The 25,521-nt window shown below is 36.7% G+C and overlaps 1 protein-coding gene across 1 annotated transcript in view; it reads left to right on the top strand.

Moving 5' to 3' along the window:
* Nucleotides 1-25,521, top strand: part of ghra (growth hormone receptor a) — a 313,453-nt gene that overhangs the window by 145,973 nt on the left and 141,959 nt on the right. Inside the window, exon 2 of the mRNA XM_039758616.1 lies at nucleotides 4,032-4,121. Coding sequence (XP_039614550.1) covers nucleotides 4,043-4,121 — 79 coding nt within the window. The 5' untranslated portion in view covers nucleotides 4,032-4,042. The remainder of the gene's footprint in view (nucleotides 1-4,031; nucleotides 4,122-25,521) is intronic.

The following is a 25,521-nucleotide window of genomic DNA, read 5'->3' as shown; positions in this document are numbered from 1 at the left end:
CATCTACAATGTTTACTCCAAACGTGTAAGCTAATGTTAAATATTTCAGTGTCAGAAAGTGTATGTGTGTGAGGATTTGAAAATAATTCTAGAAATCAAGCTTGATTTCATCATTAGTTGACAAAAGTCAAAATAAATCTGAGGGAAGGATATTTAATTATATTCCAATACTCCAGAATAATCTGACTATAAAATTTAATCACGTCATAGGTGAACATTGGAACAAATGTCCAAAGTTTATTTAAAGGAGAATGGACATAAAAATAATGTATGTACATTAATTACTCTTTGAAATAAATGTCTCATAATGTTTTGATCATTCTTCATGTTGATATAGCAGCATGATGTTTGGAAGTGAGTTTTGTTTTTTGTTTTTTTTTTTTTTTTACAAATGATATAGAGTATTGGGAGAATGTGATGAGTCAGAATAATTCATATACTTTGTATTTCTGATTTGTAATATTTACTGTAATACATTGTTGCAGCCATTAAATACTATCAGGCTATGTTATTATTGGTATTAAAGGAATACACCCAAAAATTATATTTGTTTTATCTGTTACTTACCTCAGGGCCTCTGTAGTGAGGGCCAGTGCTGAAGAACATCATACATTATTCAAAGGTCCATGATAAAATTAACATTTCCTCTTATCGCATAATCCACATGTCAGTTACCTAGTTGTATGCTCATAACATCCGAAACGTATATATATTTTTTGTTAAAATATCGTTAAATAAATTCTTCTGGAAAATAAGACCTGTTCACAAAAGTGTACTGCATTTAATTAAATTTTGAATTGAAGACAGGGCTCTTGACCAGTAAATGGGAATTGGGGTGGGGAGGGGGTGTCTTCCATTCAGAGGCTTGATCTCATTTAAATGTGCTTTACTTTCATGCATTATTTTTATTTTCCACAAGTATTTATTTACAGTATGTGGATTATGAAACACAAGTAACAACATTTTTTTCAAAGCATTTTAATAATATTTACTATACATTTATCCCAATTTAAGTGCTTCTACATATTAAGGAAATATTAAGTTCAGTAGTTTACAATATTAATCTAATCTTGTTACTCACTAAATCTTGCTATGACCATATAGATACAGTATACTAATTGCCAGTCCCAACAGATTTCAAGTCAGATCAAATCTGAGCATTTCAATGTCCTTTAATTGTGAAGCAGCCCTGATTTTTGTATCTTCTTATGCTACCGTGGCTGTTCGTTTGTCTGTCCAGGATTTTAAATCACCTGTAGCTTGCAAACTGTTTCACCTATTGACTTGAAATTTGGTACACATATACTACGTGACGTCTACTATCAGCTTTCGGGGTGATGATTTTTATTACTATTTTTATTTTTATTTTATTTTATTGTAGAATCAACTCTTGGCAGCGTGCAGCAGGGCGGCCGTGCAGCACATGTTTATGGGCGCCGTTCTCATTCCCTACCACCCTCTACCACTAATCATTCTTGAGGCAGATTGAAGACTTAAGTGCCAGCTTAAGTGAAATATTAAAGAAATCGTACTAAGTAATTGCAACACAAAAACTAACTTACTAATCAGTTTTAATGCAAAAAGATGCTGATGAAAGAAGATAAGCAGCGGGCCGCTATTGTGGAGAAAAGAGGAGCTGCTCAGGAAGCAGAAAGCGCATCGTCCTCTGAGCAAGCAAATGCTAAACATACAGAGAAAGAGAATGAAAACTAGGAATGCTCAAATCAAGTGTATTCACTGCACGTTATCATGCAGTATGCCGTTACTGGTATTGTGTAATAGCTGTAAATGACATGGTGAATGTTTGTTGTTAGCATGCATTCTATGAAATGGTCAGTTGGTCTTTTATGTGTTTTGTTTTGGTTTTTTTTTTGGGCGGGGGGCTCATAATTTGCTAAATTTCTGTAAAGTATTGTCTTCAGTGCACTGATAATGTAACTTAGATGATTTGAAAACCTGAATTTCGTTTTCCTACTACTTCTGTAAAGCTACATGTGAATACTTAAGAAATGCTGCTGGGTGTGCCTAAATTATGTTAGTGTTATCTGAGCATTTGTTTAATTTTATATGTTTGTTCTTTGCACCAATGACATCTGATGCATCGTTTTAAATGTTTTAACTCGAATACAAAAATCACAATCTTTTTTATGGTCAGTGTTTTTAAATTTAGAAATTTCCCTCAGAATCTGATAAGGTAAACAGCAGTGTAGTTTCTCATTCACAAAAAAAAGTTAGTTTCAGTTTTCTTTTTCATTGTTTGTTTCTTTCTTAGTATTGACCACACCAGATCCCACTCAGCACCGCCATACAAGACCAAATTAGAATCAATTTACCTGACACAAATGTCTTTGGTTATGTGAGAGGATTAAAAAAAGTACTATATGCAAATATATGTATTGTAATAAAAATTTTCAGACCTGCTTAAATCAGATTTGAGTTGCCGGAGGCAGTCCTGGCAACACTGGGCACAAGGCAGAAAAGTGAGTCGAGAGAAAATGCAAGTCCTTGAAAAGGCCTACTTATGTATCCTACAAAGACACATTCACTCCAAGCTAAGTAAAGCCAATGTCACATTACAATACTTTTAGTCATGGGGTATGTCGGACTTGACAACAGGCACTGCTGATTTTGTCACTGGTCCATGTCAACTTAAATGACTAAAAAATCACTGGGAATGTCTAGTTTACAGACTGCGTGTGAGCCTTCCAGTCCAACCATGTCTACCCCTTTTTATGACAGCCAATAGCCTGCTGCCTGATGGAGCCCGCACTGTACAACCCTGTAAATGAAGGTTGTAAATCAAATTTGTTTAAAATTCGTATGATGTGACATGGCCCAAGATTTAGCAATTAACCACACATTGTTTGGGATGTGGATAGAGAAATGGAGTTTGTGGTTGAAGACCACTTAAAATAGAGATAACATGTGAAGTACACATTGTGTGCACCAACAAAAGCACACAGAGAAAACTGTGCTGTGACAAATTTACACATAAAATGGTGAACCCTCCTTGGTAATAATTTCTCCATTACATATGTGGTATACAATTTTTTTCTTCAATTTTGATGTACAAATCTCTTGTGAATTTTAGATTTATGTAATGGAAATAACTTTTTAATAAAAATAATAAAAATGAGAAAAGAAAATGTGACAAAACCAAACTGACGAAAGAAAACATTATATATAATGTGAAACCCTATACACAAATAGAGAGAAAATAAAAAATAATTTAAATGATGTGGTAAGTGTACAGTGCAATGTATAGCGCCATATTAGGTGCAAACCCTTGCAAAAATTCTAATTACGGCACCCCACCTTTGTCAGTATTAAATGTTGCAAGCCGCAATTAAAATGAACATATCTTGGTTTGGACGGTTTTAGTGCCACACAGACTTTTTTTAAAGCAGTAAGCATGCCATTATAAGTTGCAAACTTAAAAAGTATTACATTTTTTTGTGTCACATCGACTTTCTGAGAACAAAACAACTCACTAGCCTTCCTGCTGTTAAGACAATTTCAAATACATTAGACCACCTGGCAGAAAATGTGATACTTTGAATCTGTGGGCATTTGTCACTTTGCATATTTTTCCCATATGCTTTATCTTGTGCCACCATACATAGACAACAACCAATCATGGGATTTGAACCATGGATACTGGATCTGATAGCCAGCAATACTGTACTACCATACCACTCTTCTTCATATTAAATTGATTTCTTTATTTCCCACAAAGGTCAGTGTGGCCTGCAGGTTGGGATTTTGAACTGTAACTTAAAAGGATGTTGGTTCAGTCCCCACCTTACATTCATTAAATAATTTAAAGTGTTCACCATGCAAGACTCCAATACTATGTAAATGCTGTTCTTATTTTATACTGCACATTTTCAGCAGGTTGCAACATTTTATGCTTTGCAGACCTTTAGTAGTACACTTTTCAGTACAGTTCAGTTGTGCCATTTTGTATTGGTTCATTTTTTTAAGCTGCAAGAAGAGTTTAAATAAACCCATTTGTCTTATTTCTGTTACAGGATTTGTCACAATGGCAACACAGTGGATTTTCCTCTGGCTTATAAGCTGCATTGGCTGTCTTGCTGCAGATGAAGTTATTACTATAAAAGGTCAGTAATTTCAAATCATAATATTATAAACATTAAAATGCATTATGTGCAAATAAAGCAGTGGTTATAAATAGAGTCAATACTGTTTCTAGGAATAGGTGTCAATTTAATCTCACATGCACTGTTTAATTCATCGTGTTATCCTAAGTATACGGGTAACATAAGAGTGTTTATAGTATTTTGAAAGATTGGTCAATGGTATTTGGCACTGCCAGGTGAGGTTATGTTGGCATAAAGTGCACGAGGCTCCAGCAGAAGCTGCCATTTGGGATCACTTGAGGAGATGGGTGTTTGCATATGTTATAGAACAGTGACTTATGATGGCAAATGATTTGAAAACTCAAGGTTCCATCTATGTGACAAGGCAGCTTGGGCGAGAATGCCTAGGAAGTAGCAGTCAGAGCTACCAGACATAATAGAAGCTAATCAAATCTAAAAATACAGATTCAATTGGCAAGAAGGACAGTAAACCTGTGTGGACGAGAGGAGTAAAAAGTCTGAGCTTCATGTATAGGATAAAAAAAAAAGAAAAGAAAACAGTGACCCAGTTTTTGAGCTGTAGGTGGGCAAAGAAAAAGATTATTTTTTCTGTTTTTTTTTTTAATATGGATGTGTATCTATTTTTCATTTACTCCTCCCACTGTGTCAAGTGAGGCATAGTTTGAAACTGGATAAACCTCACCCTACATTACAAAGAATTTTCATCCATCCATTTTCTAACTCAGGACTGAGACATTAGTTCGCTGAAGGACAGATATACACACCTGCAGTCATTGAAACGAGGCCAATTCAGAGTCGTTAATTAACTTAACCTGCACATTTTTAGGATGAGGGAGGAAACCGAAAGAATATAAAAATGATTAAGTTGTCAGAGATTATTTTTGGTGAACATTTTAGTATGTACAGTCCTTGCATGATTGACACAGATAGTCTCAGTGCAATGTGTTTTAAAATTAGATTTCTCAGGCATTAAAAAAGGGCTTGAATGCCTGAAGGCCATTGTCTCTATGTGAAACTTTTAGTGGACTCTCATTAAGAGCTTTGCTTTAGCTTTTGGGTGCTAGCTTGTTTAGACCAAAAACATAAAAAAGCAACATGCATGACTTACACACTGCTCTGCTGTCTTATTGATATGTTTCTCCTCTCTTTTGACATGTTTAATTTCATCACAGTAGCTACAGTTAAGTAATGGCCATAGGGCAATATTAGCAGATAAGACGAAACATGTTTAAACAAGTGAGCAGCGCTGGTATTAGCCTGGTGTTCCTCCAGGGTGTGCTTCTTCCAAGTCTCCCTAACTTTCTGAAAGCAAATATAACAAATAAAGTTGAACTTTTTGTTTGATTACAGTTTGATGGTGTTATCGTACAATTTTAAATAATATGGCAATTAAGCCCCAGATGCAATGCATAGCAGTTGCTTTTTCATGATAATCGATAAAAAGAAATATTACAAATATATATTCTATTTATACTCTTTACATTAAAGACTCTAGACTGAGAAAAACTAAACCAGCATAAATAATTTTAATAGCTTACCATCATTACCCAAGTAAATTAACATTTAAAAATAAATACATCTAAAATAATCTATAATTTCAACTGAAACTTATGTAAAGAATACATATTAACAAAATCTTATAAAACTGCATGCATTCATTTGTAGAAGTCTGAAACAGTGAAAATGTAAATTATTAAGTACAACACATATAAAGGAAATCAGAACTTTTTATGTTATACTAGCCATCCCCCGCTGCTTCACCCGTGTATTAGTGAAACAGGACAGTGAGGAAGGCCCCGTCCAGCTCTCTACTCCCGATGTTACTCTTCCCCCTCCCCTTGGCCTACAGCCTCTGTCACAGATTAGCGTGAATATATCACTTCTACAAGCAAACTATGATTCTTAGCACGATGAGAGAAGTCACAAAATCAAACAGAAAGTTCTAGCAAATTATAGAAAAAAAAGATCTTAATCCGTTAAGTAGTTCTCTCGATCGCTAAGTGGAGTTAAGGTTATGCCCTGAGGCAGACACGTGAGTAAAGGAGGGCCCTGCAGCCTGATGAATCTCTCTTGGATTTGATCTAATAAATTGGTACCGCAAGTGAACTATGATACTTACCATGATGAGAAAGCTGCAAAATCAAAGGAATGTTTGAGCAAATTCTAGAAAAAAAACCCAATCTAAATCCGCTAAGTAGTTCTCACGTGAAAAGCGGACAGACATATAAACAGGTCTAAATACTATAAGAAATTTCATGCTTGGACCGTGAAATTTTTAAAACCATTTCTTAGCAAGTAACTATGGGCCAAGGGTAACCTACATTCCAAATTTCAAGTCCCAAGTCCTCGTGGTTTGGGAGATTTTGTGATAAGTGACTCAGTGGTATTTGGCTTTTATATACTGTACTAGCAAAATATCCGCGCTTCGCAGCGGAGAAGTAGTGTGTTAAAGAAGTTATGAAAAAGAAAAGGAAACATTTAAAAAAAAATGTAACATGATTGTCAATGTAATTGATTTGTCACTGTTATGAGTGTTGCTGTCATCAAGGATTTGATTATCATTATTTCTATCAATCAGGTTCGTATTTGGAGGACGTGTTGTGTTCAAGTTACATTCCTTGTTTGTCAACCGTTGTAAAGATAACAGGTTTCATTCATCGAAGTGTTCACTACCCAAATCGCTACTCGTGAATCTAAGATGTTTAACAGGCATTCCCGGTATTAACTTGTGGATTTGCCTGCAAATATTTAGCGGCAGCATGTCTATGAGCTTGTGGATTAGTCCGCGAGTATTTAGCGGCAGCGTCTCTATGAACTTGTGGATTAGCCCTTGAGTATTTAGCGGCAGGGTCTCTATGAACTTGTGGATTAGCCCTTGAGTATTTAGCGGCAGCGTCTCTATGAACTTGTGGATTTGACTGTGAGTGTCACAAAGTTGTTTCTGTCTAGCTGCATCAAAAAATGTACCACGATGTCTGACACGCCTCCTTTTTACTGTTTTCTCACAGCTTGGATTGCTGCTGTCATAATCGGTTTTAGTTTCATGGTTTGTTTCAATTACGTTAGTACTGTATTTGCAGGACTTGTTGTGCTGAAGTGACATTCGGCATCTGTCAAGCGTTGTAAGCTTACAACCAGCTTCATCGATAACTTCGCATCCAGCTTTTGAGAGTTTAAACATTCATAAACATCAAAGTACCCACTACTCAAATCGTCACCTGTGAATCTAAGATGTTTAAGAGGCATTGGCGGTTCTCCAAAGGTGTAAAATATTTGGCATTTTCAGTACAGTTGAAAGCAACAACCGAACAATTCAGCGGCAGCCATCAACTCACATGCAGAAGCATAGGTGAAGGGCTTAAGCATTTCACTCTTATAGTGCTTCTGTGTGGTATAATTATCTCCTGTACCGTCATCAGTCCACACCTTGAGCCTGTCCCAGTCATTCAATACATAAGACACAATGTTCCTCCGGATAGCGAGATTGAGCCTGATATGGCTGTGCAATATGTAACACAGAGAATGCAAAAGGCAGGCGGCATCTCCGGGCATTGAAACCATTCGGTAAGTGACAGTTCTTTGATCAATGGTGATCACCTCGATAGACATCTCACCACCCAAATCGCTACTCGTGAATCTAAGATGTTTAACAGGCATTCCCGGTATTAACTTGTGGATTTGCCTGTGAATATTTAGCGGCAGCGTGTCTATGAACTTGTGGAACTGCCGGCGAGTATTTAGTGACAGCGTCTCTATGAACTTGTGGATTAGCCCGTGAGCATTTAGCGGCAGCGTCTCTATGAACTTGTGGATTTGCCTGCAAGTATTTAGCGACAGCATGTCTGTTAACTTGTGGATTTTTCTGCGCGTATTTGGCGGCAGTGTCACGAAGTTGTTTCCGTCTAGCTGTATCAGAAAATGTACCACGACGTCACGACGACACGCCTCCTTTTTACTGTTTTCTCACAGCTTGGATTGCTGCTGATGGACGGCCTTATATGGGCAGGCAGTCGATTACGTGGGAGGCGTGGGGATGGGGATGCAATATAGGCAGGCAGCCAACTACATGGGAGGCGTGGTGATGGGGGATGCAACTCCGCCTCACACGGCGACCGAGCTGCAGGCTATGGACGTATATATGTATTTAAGCAGGATTCAATTATGACCGTTACACATAGAATTTCGAAATGAAACCTGCGGGTTTTTCTGTGCGTATTTGGCGGCAGCGTCACAAAGTTGTTTCCCTCTAGCTGCATCAGAAAATGTACCACAATGTCTGACACGCCTCCTTTTTACTGTTTTCTCACAGCTTGGATTGCTGCTGACGGACGGCCTTATATGGGCCATGCATGAGTGGCTGTTAACCACATTTTCCACTGCAATTACTGCAGTAGACTGGCTAAGAATAACCTATTCCACTGTCATGAGAATTGTACATTGTACAAAAAACATTTTAATGTGCACACAAGTATTAATACAGGTTTGCATGGCCCCATAAAGTGATAGTTTTCAAGGTGGTGGCACTAATGAAGAGAAAGAATCACATTGCATGACAGTTGCTGTCAAAATATAGAGCCTTTTTATTGAACAAATTTTGCAAACAACTTCAACTAAAATTTTGACAACATATTTTCAACCATCCAAAGAGGCATTTAGACTTAGCAAAATATCCAGAGGTGCTTGTCAAATGTTGTATTGTACTGAACATGTCTTAGAAAAGGAATAAATAGTAAATATTTTTTGTAAACCAAGTACACTTTCTGTTAATGTTAACAATCTCTGTCCACTGACATGTTTAAGTGACTTTTTAAACAACTTTCCCATCATCCATCCATCCATCCATTATCAAACCCGCTATATCCTAACTACAGGGTCATAGGGGTCTGCTGGAGCCAATCCTAGCCAACACAGGGCGCAAGGCAGGAAACAAACCCCAGGGCAGGGCGCCAGCCCCCTGCAGTTTCCCATCATTAAAGTGCATAATATTTAAACTAATAAATAATAACAATAAAATAAATAATAGTGTAACTTCCACTAATAATACTATTACTTCAAGACTTCAAGCCCAGGTGCATTACACAGTATTCACCAAATAAAAATAAAATAAAATAAAACAAGTACAACTTGGTGATGACATCTTTACCAACTGAACCATCATTTAGGCAAATTTCATTAATATGGACATTGCTTCAAGCTAAGCTATAAATAAAACTGCAACTTGCATTTATAATGCTATTTGTGGTATAGCCCTATGAAATCGTATTAAGACAACGGTGAAGAAAAAAAAACCTATATGTCAAGAATAAAGTTGACATTTCCACTTTAATCTCGACGCTTATGTCGAGATTAAAGTTGACATTTCCACTTTATTCGCATAGTTTATTTTATAATTAAAGTAGAACGTCGTAAACTAAACTTCACTTAAAATCACTGTTTAATTTACTAGATTTTCTCAAACCCGTCATAAATTAATGTAGCACATTAAATTCTTTGTGTTAAGTGTTCCCTGACCCAGTTGGTAATCACTACACGCATCTTAAACTGGCTTCCTCTACACTAAGAGGAGGAGCAAGCAGTTATCACTGCACATAATCCATTCACTTCATGATATTCCTGCTCTCTGAAAATATAGAATGCTAGGATATATACTTGATATCATTTTCAGGATGAAATGCATTAAAGCAGGTATTAAACATGCACAAAAGTGTGGCAGTAGTGCTGGTACAAGCAATACATACACTAGCAGGGTCAATATGGCATAACAAAACCCCACATCCTACATGACTTTGAAAGGAAACTGAAGCATGGTAAGTAAACCCACCAGAAAAACATGCAAACTTAAGGCTGGGAACACCTGGGACCCCTTTGCTGCAAGGCAGCAGTGCAACCTCCACGCCACCATGCCCCTACATGTTTTAATGCATTTCATCATGAAAATTATATCAAGTATTTATCTTAGCATTCTAAATGTTCAGGGAGCAGGAATATCATGAAATTAATGTATTCTGTGTGCTGCCTGCGCCTCCTCTAAGTGCAAGAGGAAGTCAGTTTAAGAAGCACATACTGATTAACATGGCTCGGGGAACACTTAACACAAAGCATTTAATGTGCTACATAACTTATTATGGGATTTGAGAAAATCTAGTAAATTAAATATTAATTTTAAGATGAAGTTTAGTTTACGATGCTCTACTTTAATGACAAATTACAAGAATAAAGTCAACATGTCGTCTTTAATCTCAACATAAACGGCGAGAATAAAGTAGAAATGTTGAGAATAAAGTCAACATGTCGTCACACTATTACACAGTACCCAGGTACAATACACAGTATTGAAAAAAAATAAAACAAGTACAACTTGGCTTGCAGTATTATCCAGTAGTATAGAAACAGTATTCACAGATTTGAATATAATGGTCCACATCCGACCTTTTAAAACCAGGCAACGGACGTGACTCCTTTTTTTCGGCAAAAGTTATTCTGTGTCATCATGTTCAACTTTATCGTCTGCTACAGCTTCAGTTTCAGAATGTTCTCTGTCTATTTTCACCGCGCAATACCTCCACTACCACATGTAGTCCATTGCATACGTGTTTAGCGGAGTAGCATTGATAAAGGTCCCCCGTGCAATACCTCCACTAACGCATGTACTCTGTTGCATGTGTTTGTAGCAGTGTAGGAGTGAAAAAGGTCCTCCTTTAAACAGTTTCCCGCTGCGCCACGTTCCAAGTGTTGTTTAGGCAATTTAAACTGGTATTGCGGTATAAGAAAAATACATATCATAACAAAAATAAAAAACGGTTTACGGTATGAACCGGTATACCACCTAGCACTACTATCAAACTACGTTTATTTTGCAATTTTAAATTCATTTTGAAATTTCTTCACAATATACGTTATTGATTGGTTGATCAATTATATGATTTGTCTGTATCCTTGTTTTTTATGTTTCCTCTGCTGTATGCACCTGAATTTCCCTTTGGGATTACTAAAGTTTATTTAATCTAATCTAATCTAATCTAATCTAATCATGGGGACATGCTAGTGTAATAATCTGCATCAAGAATCCAGTATCTTGGGCTCAAATCTCATACCTGGTCATTTTCGTTGTGGGTTATCCCTGGTCTTTGCAGATTTTTTTCCAGACCTCATCCCCCAAATCGCACCCCGGGTTCTCAGGGACAGATATGTTAAGCTAATTGGTGGGTCTAAATTGGCAGAGTATGAGTAGGTCTTGCAATGGACTGGCAACCCATCCAGAGAACTTGCATTATGTCCCCTTTTATGTGTTGCATGTACAGATTTGCATGTTTGTCAATAGAAGATGTTTTATATTCAAATATGTTTGCATGTTTTCTACTAATTTAGCCTACCATTAAAATGTTTTTATTTTCAGATCTACAGTTCAAGAAAAATGTAATCCATCACATCAAATCAGATGGTTTATCACCCTGTCCAACTTTAGAGCATATACCCTGAAAGGCAACAAAGCTCATGTGTCCCCCAAACAGGCATTTAAATCAGCTGTGACATCAGTACCCAGAACAGAATGGAGGGGTCCTGACTACTGTCACATTAAGTCATTACAAAATGAAAATGTAGATGCAAATTACTCTATAAAAGCAAATTAAAGTACTAAAGCATTAGGAAAAGCAGTCAGAAACTCCAGAAAACATATATTAACAGAAAGCTGTGAGCAGAATGCTGCTTCAGTGAAAACAAAGAAAGAGTGAAAACTCTAAGAGCAGAAGCACTGCAGTTGTAGCTGCAATGATTTAAAGACTCACATAATTTACTTTTTCTAAAAGTAAATGGGTTAACAAGATACCACTCTGCAGCGTGTCACCCTACCAACATTCCTGTAAGCAGAGAAACCAGCCCAGTTGCAAACAATACCAGCAGTGAATATAATGGTAAAAGGAGAAAGTGCTTACAAATATAGACATCTTTTGTATATGACAAACAGGGCTTATTTTATTCATCATATTGTGTTCTGAAGATATTCCTGATATGTCTCTTGTTAATGGGCCCATACTACTCACTCCAGTATCTCTGTCTCTATAAACTATGTTTTTGTTTGCTTGCTGGTTGGCTCCAATCTCACTGTTGCTTCCATGTCTGTATTATAAAAGGCACAAGTGCAGGGACACTTGTTGTATTCTCATTGTGCACATCATAATACAGTAGTACATGAAATGAAGAGGACCAGCGGGGAAGTGTTCCACAACCTCTTTACCCGGGGCCTTCGTAGGTTGCTTTGTTAAAATATTTGATTTTAATCAGTTGTGTAAATTTAATTAATAGTTTTCCCATTCAGATTGTATGTTTATGGTATACTGCAATAGGGTTTTCTCTGTAAAGCGCACTGTGATTTTTTTAAAGGATGGAGGAGTGAGAGGGAGGTGCTGATCGTTTTTATAATTACCTAAATGGGTCTCTTTCTGTCTGTTACCCATTTAAACATTTTCTATTCATAACCCTGGTCTGCCATCTCTCTACTCCAATTTAATATCCTCCAGGGCCTTTCCTGGGCCTAGATTTTTAGTTAGGCTCTTATAATTTTTGAAATTATGAATCTTGAGTTTATGGCCCAGAATTTCACTCTAAACAGAAGACAGCACACATTTTGAGCCTCAGATTTTAACAACAGCACAATTAATCACTGAATCAATTCTTTATGAAAGTAACTTGATATTTTTATTCTTTATTTGAACTATCAACAATACTTCTTATGTCGTGCAATAGAGAAAGGACCAGACAGAGTAAATAAAAAATAGAAAAAAATAAAAACTTGCAGATGATTTTACAGCACGTCTGTTAACATGCCAGGAACTTTTAGCATAACAGAACCACAGGGTTGAGTGTGATAATTTCAGTAATAATATGAAAATATATGCAATAGGGGTCCAACGTAATTAAAACGATTCTGTGGCCTGTGTGTAATTGTTCTAAATGAGGAAAACTTTCTATAAACACCTGCAGTAGCCAGTGTCATCTGCTAATGCTCAAGCCGCAGCAATCTGTGCTTATAAAGGCATGTTGAAGGTGTCTGTTCAAAGTGAAAGATGGACCACTTTGAGTAAATTAAATATAATGCATTTTTTTATTTGTTCTGCTTTACATTTGTAATATGTGAAACAAAATTTGATAATTAGGCTACATAATCATTTTAATGCATACTTGTAAGGATAAAATTGGTAGTATATCCGTTATGTTAATGTTTTATAATCACCTCAAAGCCCTTCACCAGTTTGGATAGTCATGTGATCAGTGGACTCAGACACTGGAAAGATTAGCAGAGGTACAGCCTGCTTATGTTAGAACAGTGTTAACAGATAATGATGCTCATTTTATGTTAGGCAATTGGCATGATACCTCTATTCAGATTTGGATTGGTTTTATTAACCACAAAGTGGAAATTTGTTCCATTCAGCAACACTGAAAAATATATTTACACATATGTACTGTGAAATGCATAGGCTTCCAATGCTAGAGAGGGCACTACCTGTAAGGGAAAACTTGAAGGAGAAAATAATTTCCCAAATTTGTGATGATTAATTGTAACTGTTCTGAAATTGTAGCTACTTGTGCACATTATGCAGAGCAGGTTTTTAATTTGTTACTTTTATTGAGTCTCCAGGGACAGTGTTCTCTACATTTTTGCTTATGGATGTATTATTTATCATATTTATCTTCTTTACTCTCTGTTGGACGTGATATTGAATATTTGGAATCGCCTGTTTTCTAAGTTTCCTTACATTAGAAATAAAAAATTTAAGTGACACCAAGCATCTTTATGAAATCTTGCATTTGCTCCAGTCTCCTAAATACAGGTTAACATCTGAGTCTACTCATCTGAGATTGCACCAAGATTCAGAATATCATTGTGCTGCTAATTTGCAGAGCATTAACCACAGTCTAGTACATCTGCTATTGATTAATAAAGTAGGCATATTTAGCAAAGAGCGAAACAAGTGAAATGTAAAACTGGATGTTCTCTACCAAGTGCACTTTGCGTTGTTATTCTTGGAGAGTCGTGCATCTTCAATGTAATATTGTTGTGTGAATGACTGATTAATACAGAAGGAAACTTTATTAAAGTAATTATAGATGGATACAGTAAGTAAACAGCAGCTAATGACTGATTGATAGATAGATAGATAGATAGATAGATAGATAGATAGATAGATAGATGTGAGAGGCATTTTATCAAATAGAAATAGATGGCTATGACAGACATTATACAAGATAGATAATAGATATATATGGTATGTATTATATTAATTAGATATAGATAACCAGATGTGAAAGGCGTTAAATAAAATAGGTTGATAGATGTGAAAAGCATTCTATAAAATGTTGATTGATAGATCCACCTTAATAAAAGGACTAGGGTCTGTGTATTTGTGTGTCTGTTCAGTTGCCAGTTTTAAAAATAGGCAAAAAATAAAGAAAGGGTAAAAAAAACAAATTAGAATGAAAAATAATGATCAAGTCAGACACTCTAAACCAGGACCATATGGTGCAGGACAAAGTGGGCATTTCTGCTAGGTTTATATTGGCACACAAGGCCAGTTAAGACAGCAGATTTAACAAGGATGCACAAATCCAGCTTCACCCCCATCAGTATTACTGAGAAATGGCTTAACTGTAGCTTTTTACAATACCAAGATCAGCCCTATACTTCATTTGATAACAAATGTGTAAATCAAAGTTGAACTGACATCTTTGCAGAGGCCCCTTTAGATCAGTATGTCCCAAATGGACACCAAAGTCCGAGCAAAAAGCTATTATTCAACAAGTGACAACTGACACTGGTTCTGTAACTGCAAGTGACTTTAATCCAATCACTGGTGATTACACCTTCCTTTACAAACTACTTGCATTCATCTCCTCTCTCCTGAATTCTCTGAAACGTGTTCACTCTCTAAAACTCAAAAGGTGATGAGCTGCTCCCTCTTTAGGAAGCTGAAAGCTAACAATGTATGAGAACCTGAGGTCCACTCTGCCAAGCTGAGCTCTGTTCCAATAAGTGAGCCCCGTCTGAAATGAATGAGAAGAAGCCATTGTTCAAGAAAAACACTTCAGATCCTAAACTCTTGTTCCAAAAAGAGTAATCCCTATAAGATGCAAAGGACACAGCAAAGAGCCTAACAGCAAGCTGAGAAAAGCATAGCACACATAGCAATGAAACCCATCACAGAGAGACAGTGCAAGAAGAGTCCTCCCATAAGACTGTTTATCTGTGCCAAGATAAATCTGAACTCTAAATAGCCAGTAAACAGCCACTATCTTCTGTGTTATATGTTTGTGTATTGTCTGTCTTGCATCCTGTCTCCTATGTCAATATACAGGTATATGCAGTTAATATATTTCTATAATCTTTGTGTTTATCAGTAAATTCTGTTTCTTAAAACAAGCGTACTTCATCTTGATATAAGTCATATGGCCAGAGACTGCCTCCTACAAGCAAAGGTAAAGAAAATAAAGTAGGATCCTTACCAAATTATTTAATTAATTAATGGCATTGCCAAAAGCAAAACTGTTAATTAATTAACTATGTGAAAAATCTCTTCCTCTTTTCTAGATTATTTTTCCATCCCTGGGATTGGCAAGTTAAAATCAGTCATTTTTCCTACAGCAGTAGCGACCACCGCTGCACTTTCCCAGCAAAACACTTCAACAATAAGCAACATACTGTAATGGCCTCTGCTTGTAATCCTTAGATCTGGAATATATATATATATTCCGCGAGGGGGCGTCCGCCCTGGTTATGTTGGGGGCCTCGGGTGAAGGGCTTGGAAGCCCAGCCCTGTAGGGACCCGTGGCCACCGCCAGGCGGCGCCCCAGTGCCTGAATATCCTGGGAGCCCAGCACTTCCGCCACACCAGGAAGTGCTGGGGAGAAGACGACAGGGGACACCCGGACGGCTTCCGGGTGCACAGCCGGCACTTCCGCCACACTGGGACGTGGCTACGGAGGAATGCTGGGAAGCAGCAGGAGCCCATCCGGGTTCCCATTTAAGGGGCCACCTCCCTCCAGTCAGAGGCGAGAGTCGGGTGGAAGAGGACGGAGCTGAGAGAGAGGATGGGAGGCGGCCAGGAAGGCATTTTGATTGTGAGGCCTGGACATTTGGGGAACGGTGCAAGAGGCACTGGGGAGTGTACTGTAAATAATTGACTTGTAAATAAAGGGTCTGTGGTGAACTTAAGATGTCCGTCTGCCTGTGTCCGGGTTCAAGTTCACAAAATATATATATATATATATATATTTATATATTTATAAATTATATAATTCTCAGCATCCTTATCAGTGTTGAGTGAGGTGGATCAAAGAGTAGATTGGTTCTGTGTTTGTAAAAATGAAGGCAAGAAAAAAAGAAATATTGAATGTTCGTGATTTGTATTTTTTTTACATTATATTATCATTATTGTGGTGGGCTGGCGTCCTGCCTGGGGTTTGTTTCCTGCCTTGCGCCCTGCATTGGCTGGGATTGGCTCCAGCAGACCCCCGTGACCCTGTAGTTAGGATATAGCAGGTTGGATAATGGATGGATGGATATTATCATTATTGTTATTATTATTGACATTCTGTTTGTAAAAATGAACTACCATTAAAAAAGTAATTATATATTTTATGCTGAATATTTGTTATAGTGTTATATTTATATTTTATTTGCATTTATGCATTTTGTAAATAAAATACACTCAGTTCTAAAATTTTAAGTCAAATTTACACTCCATTACCTAATAACTCTAGTATACTGCTATTTTTGCTTGGCGTCATTTCACAAAAAATGTGAAATTCATCAGAACAAGTACATACCTTTAATCCACGTAAAATGCATACTTGCATTTAAATATATAAATCTGTTCGTAATCCATTTACACCACAGGTTACAATCAAAATGTTAATGTATATAGGTACAGAAATATCAAAGAATAAAATAAGAATAAGTCAAATGTATGCTCCATCACCTAATATCTGTAGTAAACTGCTATTTTTCCTTGGTATCATTTATCAAAAAATGTCAAACTCATTAAAACAAATACATACAGTATCTATAATCCAAATAAATTGCATACGTGAATGTAAATACAATATATAAATCTACTCATGAGCCATTTAAACCACAGGTTACAAACAAAATGTTATATAAGTGCAGTTATATCAAAGGGCAAAACAGCAATAATCCTACATTCTATGACATAAGGATTTCATAAAAGGAAAAAGGATAATAACATTGGATGGGCGGACACACTTTATGCATAGAGCCACGCATGTAATTTTTTCCACTCAAAGCTGATTTCAGTCCTGTGGCCAAGCCAAAAACAAGCAGATAAGGAGAGGAGACAGTTTCGAGAAAGATACAAGGAAAAATATGTTATTAAGAGGAGCCAAAGTAAAAGTGACAATAGTTGTTTGCTGATATATTCCAACCCACACTAAATATATCAAGTAATATTTTTGACCCTCAATAATACTGTGTTTGACTCTCTTGCTCTAAATTCGCAATAACTCTTAGCATCCCATCAGTAGGCACCCAGCTCTTGGGATTAACTATGATGCTGTGCCTCTTGTGCTATGCTTTAAATTTTCCCCCTATTGCTTGTTAGCTTCTAATCACTCTTATACACCATATGTGTAATGATGATGTAAGTCATGTTGGATGAAGTCATCTAATCAAAAAAAAAGAAACAAACAAACAAACAAATAATAATAAAAAAGCAGTTTCTCAGTTAGCCTTATAAATTCCATGTTTCTCATCCGTATAGTGTAGAATTAGTTTAGTGTAACCCTTGGCCACTCCTAGACTGTGACCTAAATCATTAAACAACTTGACCTGAATAATACTAGCATTGAGATAATGGCCTGTCACTCAGTGTGGGCTCAGAGCTGTGCAGTGATTAAAAATCACACTGTGTCTTAGGTCTGACTCACTGCAGATTGAAATGGAACAGGTTAGTGATGGCTTTTTTGTGCTTTTGACTTCTTGGATTCTTAAAAATGGAATTGCTTTCTACACATTCCAGTAATAATCCACAACAAATACCAACATCTTTGGCTTTTTTCTTTACTGTTCATATATTCTATTTTGAAAGTGATTAATCCATTTCAGATTTGTAGGGGCTGAAGTTTATCTGTGTGGCACTGGGTACTGCACAGGTGCTGACCCAGGATTTATCATAAGACCTACTCATGAACACTCACTTACACAGGCCAGTTTAGAGGTGCTATTAACCTAAACTATGTGGGTGGAAATCAAGGTATCCAGAAAAAGCTCCCTCAGGCATGAAGAGCATAAGCAAACTCCACACAGACAGTGATAAACTGAGATTTAAGTGCAAGATTCTGGAGCTGTGTGGCAACAGTACTAACCACTGAACCTCCATGCTGCTTCCTCATTTTTTATTGCATTTATCATTAGACATTTAATATGGACATATGAATTCTTCTTTCAAGTCTTTTCAAATGATTACATTAAACAAAAACTGCTCGTAAGTGCACATATGGGGTTGAGCAAGGTTTAATATAAAATCAGAATTGTCACTCACTAACTTAACTACTGTACATTTAAATCCATAAAGTAAGACTTAAAGACTAGATCTGAGAGTCTTTTTAAGAAGGTTCATTTTAGTTGCCTACACATACAGTTGTGCAATATTTGCCTTTTTGACAGGGAGTGTAAATTGAGTCTCTGAGACCATAGCAAACATCCATTATAACCCTTACATGTTCATCTTATAGTTATTCTGCCTTAATAACCCTAATTAAGGAGATAAGGTATATAATCACATTCAACATATATAAGATGTGTTCTGCATCAGCAAGAGACAGTGAAATATGTTAATTAAAAGGATCAGGAGATGAAACATGGTCAGAAAATACAAGCAGGAGCTGATACTAAAACATCAAACTCATTGGTTGTCAAGATAAGAATGTTAATGTGAAAAAAAAGTCTTAACCAGGAAAATGTTTACTCATACCTCAAACACAATTTTTATTGGAATTCTAGTTCCGTACACCTACACAGTGTAGAAGGCTGACACAATAGAGAACTAGCAACACAACAGGCTTTAGGGGTACAGCTTCAATTCCCACACCCACAGTTTTCTCATTCATTGCAGAAAATGAATTCTGGGGTGGGCATTTTGATGTGTAGGGAGGGAAACTAAATGCCAAATCAGCTGAAAGTTATCTTTACCTGCTCCCACATATCAACAACAACAACAACAATGCATTTTTTGTATAGCCTAAAATCACACACGGAGTGTCTAAATGGGCTTTAATAGGCCACGTTTTGTGACTGTCCCTCAGCCTTGACTCCTTATAAAGACAAGAAAAAAATCCCTAGAAAAAGCCCTTGTAGGAAAAAATATATATGAAAGAAATCTTGGGAAAGGCAATTCAGAAAAAAGACCCTGTTCCAGGTAAGTTGGGTGTGCACTGGGTGTCAGAAATGTTTAGGTTTAGGTTTAGGTTTAGGTTTAGGTGGACTTTATTATCCCAAAGGAAATTGCAATATCACACTCCCTTAACTGTGACATTTACATTGTCTGCTGTCTGGAAAAGGGGTTCTTAACTTTTTAACATGAGGACCCAGTTATATAGAACAGTAGATATTTAAGTTCAATTCAAGCATATTTCTCACATTAAAATTACTAAAATAGCAAACTGGAAAGAAAACCTGTTGATCATAAAATAATAATTATCATTCAAAAAAGGGAATAGATTCCTGAGTTATATCAATTGCCAGTGAAAATTAATAATTTGAGCTTTAATAAAGCTGAGGGAAATAAATTCTTCTTTATAAAGGGTGTGACACGAGGAGAATACACTTTGCAGTAATCATGGACTCAACTCATAAAAATATAGCAAGTGGCAGAAGGTACACTTCACAACTGCAGGCTTAAGGAACTAGATTACCCACCCTTTTATTGTATGCTTATTTTGATAACTTTTGCTTGACAATTCACAACACATACTACAATCTTACCTTTTTCATACTCTCTAAGATCATCTTGTCACACATCTGCATCTTATCAGAAGTAGTTTTACAGAATGGGTATGGGATCCCAGAGCACCACAACATCTTTCATCATGGCCAGTGGAATAAATCACATTTTTGCCACCCTCTTCCTTAATTAGACAATACTTTAAAACAAAAAAAACACTCAAAATATTGTAGCAACCAGCAGACAGAAGCATTTATCAAGCATTTTTAAATCGTGTTGGGGCCAAGTACCTGCAGTATTACTACAGAGGGATAATGCTTAGAGGTGAAGAAGTTCATCCAGCCATCTCTCTGACAACGAATTCTCTAGAACCACCCCAGCTGTTCCACAGCTTTGTGTGAAGAGCTGTTCAGGGGCTGGATACTCTGGATACATAGATGGATAATCTATGTTATTAAAACAGGCCATAAAGGTCAAGAGGCCTGGCATTTCCAGCGGTACAGGATGACAGCGGAGCACCACATATGCTAGATTTGCTTTAGGTGGATGACAGGAGCGAGATGGAGGAGCTGAAGTATTATGTGTAGAAGAGTGGAGTAGGAGGCAGTAAGGGAGCCTAAAGATTCATACAATGTGGGGAAAAAACAACACAAAAAGGTGAGCAATGACTGGCCGATGAAGGTACAACACAAGTTGAGACATTACTTGTCCTAATGATTATCAGCATATTTGATGTTTTGTGTGGAATTCCCTGTGGCCTCAAACAGCCAGGAAGTTTGCATACTTGCTCTAGTGTTTAATAACCTGTATGTTCTGCATTGTTGCAAACAACAAATATGCACGACTGTCTGAGGGCTGAAACTTGCACATCCTACATGTTTTCTGTGTCTGTGTATGTCCATATCTTCTGTTGCTTTGCTGGTTACAGTATGCAATTCAAACATTAAAATTATACTGCAGTTGCACTTTCCTGCAAGTTAAAATGCACCTGCTCTTTTGAACTAAACATTTATGTTGCAAATATAAGAGGCATTTATTGAACGTTATGGATACCTTAATAACATTCTACAAATAAATAAAATTCTAGAAAACTGCATAGTAAATAAAAACACAACGCAATATGTGGAAATCTAGAAAATGAATGACAATATTAAGCATGGACCTGTAGCTTGAGCTTCAAAGTGCACACTCGATTCAATTCTTGGTAGTTTCCAGTAGAGTGAAAGCTGGGAGGTCTGCATTATATACAATTTTAAACTAAAGACACTTCTCAGTTTTTAAAAGTAGTATATAAATAAGGAACTGTATGTTTATGTAAATCTTAAAGTTAACAATAATTATTTTTGATATTATTATTTCATAATGTTAAAAAATGACTGTTGCATTGAAAATGCCACCCTTACCAAAGTATGGCCTGATGCGATCACCTCCTTTCCTTAGTCATCACACCGGTCCTGACCATCATCATCCCTTTGTATAAAATGGGAAATGCCATAGTAATCACTTATATTGCGAAACTCAAGGATTTTAATAGCCTAAAATGGGATTTACTTAGTTTATGTCAAAGAGGCTACAGAATAAATAATAAAAATCAGTCAGATCATGGGTTTTCAAATTGTATTTTATCAAATTTAGTAAGTATCGTAAACGTTCAAATTAGTTGTTTCATCAACAAGTTCTTTTTCTAGCTATCCAACTAATGAGGTTTGATTTAGGCTTATTTTAACGTGCTGTGTATCGTCCAAAAATAAGGCAAACATCAGCTGACAAGAACATTGCCCTCTCAGCAGCTTGTCGACATGTGGCTCCATGCTGGAGACGATTCAGACTGAACAAAAGGACTTCGTCTCCCAGATAGTGGCATGAGTTTTCCTTGAGAATAATTGCCAGTTATTTGGAATGCACTATGTCCTAAATGCTTCACTAATTGGCAGCTTGAATAGTGGCAACAGTTGCACTTTTTTTCTCATTTTAACCTACTGGGTGAATACATCATCTTGCAGTGTTTATATAATGCAGATTTTAAAGCCAAATAACACATTTTACTTGTTTATGCAGTTGGGAAGCTTTATGTTGGCAAATGGATGTTACACTTTAAAACAGCTGAAACTTTTGAGCAGAAGTGGGGGGTCAAGGACTACATTACATGTGGCTTTGCCAAAACTTGTAAACAGATCATTGACGGTTTTAGAGGAAATAAAACCACATTATTTTTTTTTCTTGTTCAAACTTCTTGTATTTTTTATTGTAAAACTCCTCTTCAAGTCCTATCCTCTTTGTACTTTTTCATGAGCAGAATGTATTCATACTATTTTACTTATTGCTGGCACTGAGAGGTCAAAGAGTGTTCTTCATATTTGTTTGGAACTACAGCCCAAACCAAAAAAGAAATGGTCATATGCACCTCTACTCAGGTATGATTTTCTCATCTGCAAGTGCCCAATTCCTAAACCATGGAAGCATGTTTCCCATTGGACTTGCTGTGGCTCCATTTTTCCTGCCCATGGTTTTTTACTTGAGGTTGGAATATTTTGTTATCCCCCATTTTTAAATAGCTTTGTGTGTTGCTCTTAGTCGACTTCCTTGTTTTGTTCTTTCTGTTCATGTCAGGCTTTCTCATGTTCGAACATGTCTAGGACCCATCTCACACTAGTGCTTTAGGCTGTTTCTGATTCTGTCCAAGTATGCATTTTTACAACTGATAAAGTTTACAGTGCTACTGTCAGGCTGGATTATTGTAATGCACTCCTCAACGGGATCCCCAGCAAAACCCTTCAAAAGCTCCAACAAATTCAAAATAGTGCTGCAAGAATCCTGATGAGGGTGCGGAAATATGAACACATTTCTCCAATCCTTCGGTCACTTCATTGGCTCCCTATCCACACGAATACAAACTCTGTCTGCTCACTCACCAGTGTATCCATGGAAATGCTCCACAATATCTGAAGGAACTCCTAATACTACAATCCTCTGTAAGAAACCTCCATTTTGAAAATACCCACCGCCTCCCCCCCCCCGTGACCAAACTTCATACAATGGGTGACCGAGCCTTTGCAGCCGCTGCTCCATGGCTCTGGAATGGCCTACCAGAGAGCCTAAGAACACAGCAGACTGTGGGCTGTTTTAAAAAACATCTAAAGACTTTTCTATTCAGGAAAGCATATTAACAAAAATGCTAAAATTATTGTTGTTTTATCTCTGTTTTTATCTTGCTTTGCCTTTGTTTAAACTTTTTATGTAGCACTTTGAGATTTACTGCTAATGTAAAGTGCCCTATAAATAATATTAATTATTATTATTATTATTATTATTACTAAAGTGACCTAATTTTGGTCTTCCCTTTCAGTGTAGCTCTGGTCTAGTCATTGCTAACCTAAATGTGAGTATGAAAGCTCACCTGCTCTACATGTGGCATTAAGTGTTGCCATCCCTAAATGTAGCATAAACAAATACAGGCCTAGCCCTTTTTTCAAACCCTCAAAATTTCAAACTATATAGTCAAATAAACTGATTCCAAGTTTTAAAAAATATCCCTTTATCTTAGACGTCAAATGCATTATTGTGAGAAGCCATGGCTGTTTGAGACCCAGACATTGATCATCTCCATCACTTTGGAAAATCCTCAGGACTTACCTGTATTAGTGCTTAATTTCATTGCTTTTCTTGTGGTTATTCTGTTGACAGAACTGTAACAAAGGTGAGGACTTATTGACATGGTTACTTACACCAAGACTAATGGTGTTTTTAAATGAAAACAATATCCATCCACACTAGCATTTTCACATTGTCCGCCAACAATAAAACGATGGAACACATATGACAGCCATTTTTCTACACATAGTGCTACGAAATAATTTAATTGCCTTGTTGCATTGCACCATCTAATACACAATTATTGTGTATATAAATACACACATAAGAGCAGGGGTGCCCAATACGTCGATCACAATCGACCGGTAGATCGGAAAGGTAGTGCAGATAGATCGCGTTGCATTCTAAAAAATGTTTTTTTAAACGTTAGTCTATCATTTATCCTCCCTATCGCATTTGACACTTGATTGACATACAGGGCGGCCAGACTGAGATCTCTTTTCTTCTAACACACTGGTCATCCCGCACGCACGATCAAACAAGTGAGCTACTGCAAAACTCCGGCTATCTAAGTGATCTAGTTAGCCTTCCAATTTATATCGAATAAAGAAGGGATTAAAAAAAAAATTGTTGTTTATGGGCTGGATGTGGAATTGGAAGAGGAATTTTTTGTCTCACAATGTCACAATCGAAGTGCTTTTGTCTGATCTGTCAATCTATCATTGCTATTCCAAAGAAGTAAAATGTGGAAAGGCACTTTCAAACTACGAAACTGACATCCTTCCAAAAAGCAATCTGAGAAAGAGAAAGGAGAGGGAACTAAATTCGCAGTTAATTGGACAACCGTAATTTTTCACTCGGCTGAAGGCAGACACACCAATGCATCGTTCCGGGTGAGTCACTCGAACAATAAGTATAAGAACCCTTTCAAGATGGAGAGATGGTAAAAGATGCCTTCATTGAGGCAAATGGCTAGGGAATAATTCCTGCTGAGATTTCAAGACCCCTGGCCGGAGAAAAAGGAGTTTCTCCTTGTCATTAAACATGCAGAATGCATGCAACTTAATAACAATCAATGGCCGCTAGACTTGGCATTTTTTTTCCGATCTGACCAACATGTTGAATGAGCTTAATTTACAGCTGCAAGGAAAAGAGAAAAGCATGGTCAATATGATTAGCTCAGTTAATTTTTTCAAACGAAAAATGCAACATCTGTCCTCAAAGCTACAGCACCTTGATTTGGGGAACATCCAAAACTTCGCGTCACATCTGGAGATGCAATGGAAGGCGTGTGCGCAACTTGACAGCATACGCTACACAGAGCAGATTGAAAATTGTCTGTCAGACTTTATCTAATGGAAAAAAAGTAACGATTCGAGTGTTGCCCAATGTAGCGGAGTAGGAGTAGTGTTTCTTCTTCACGAATGTACTCAAGTAAAAAAAAAAGTATGGTTCAGTAAAACTACTCTTAGAAGTACAATTTTTTGTAAATGTAACAGAGTAAATGTAACTTGTTACTACCCACCTCTGATACTCAGTATATATATATATATATATATATATATATATATATATATATATATATATATATATATATATATATATATATATATATATATATATATATATATATATATAATTTTTAATGTAGGTAGATCATTTTGACCTGGTCATTTTAAAAGTAGCTCGCAAGCCGAAAAAGTGTGGGCATCCCTGCATAAGAGGATAAGAGGGTAAGTATTTAAGCAACATGTCAGATCATTTTACATCTGGAAACGAAATGGAGGCATTCAGTGAAAATGAAGCATGCTAAATTTGGGTCAATTGGGAAACATTTTTAGTGAAACGGTAAC

Source organism: Polypterus senegalus, chromosome 7, assembly GCF_016835505.1.
Source record: "Polypterus senegalus isolate Bchr_013 chromosome 7, ASM1683550v1, whole genome shotgun sequence".
In the NCBI taxonomy this organism is placed as follows: Eukaryota; Metazoa; Chordata; class Cladistia; order Polypteriformes; family Polypteridae; genus Polypterus; species Polypterus senegalus.
The sequence above is the reverse complement of the archived record's forward strand: the minus strand, read 5'-3'. Positions and strand labels throughout refer to the sequence as shown.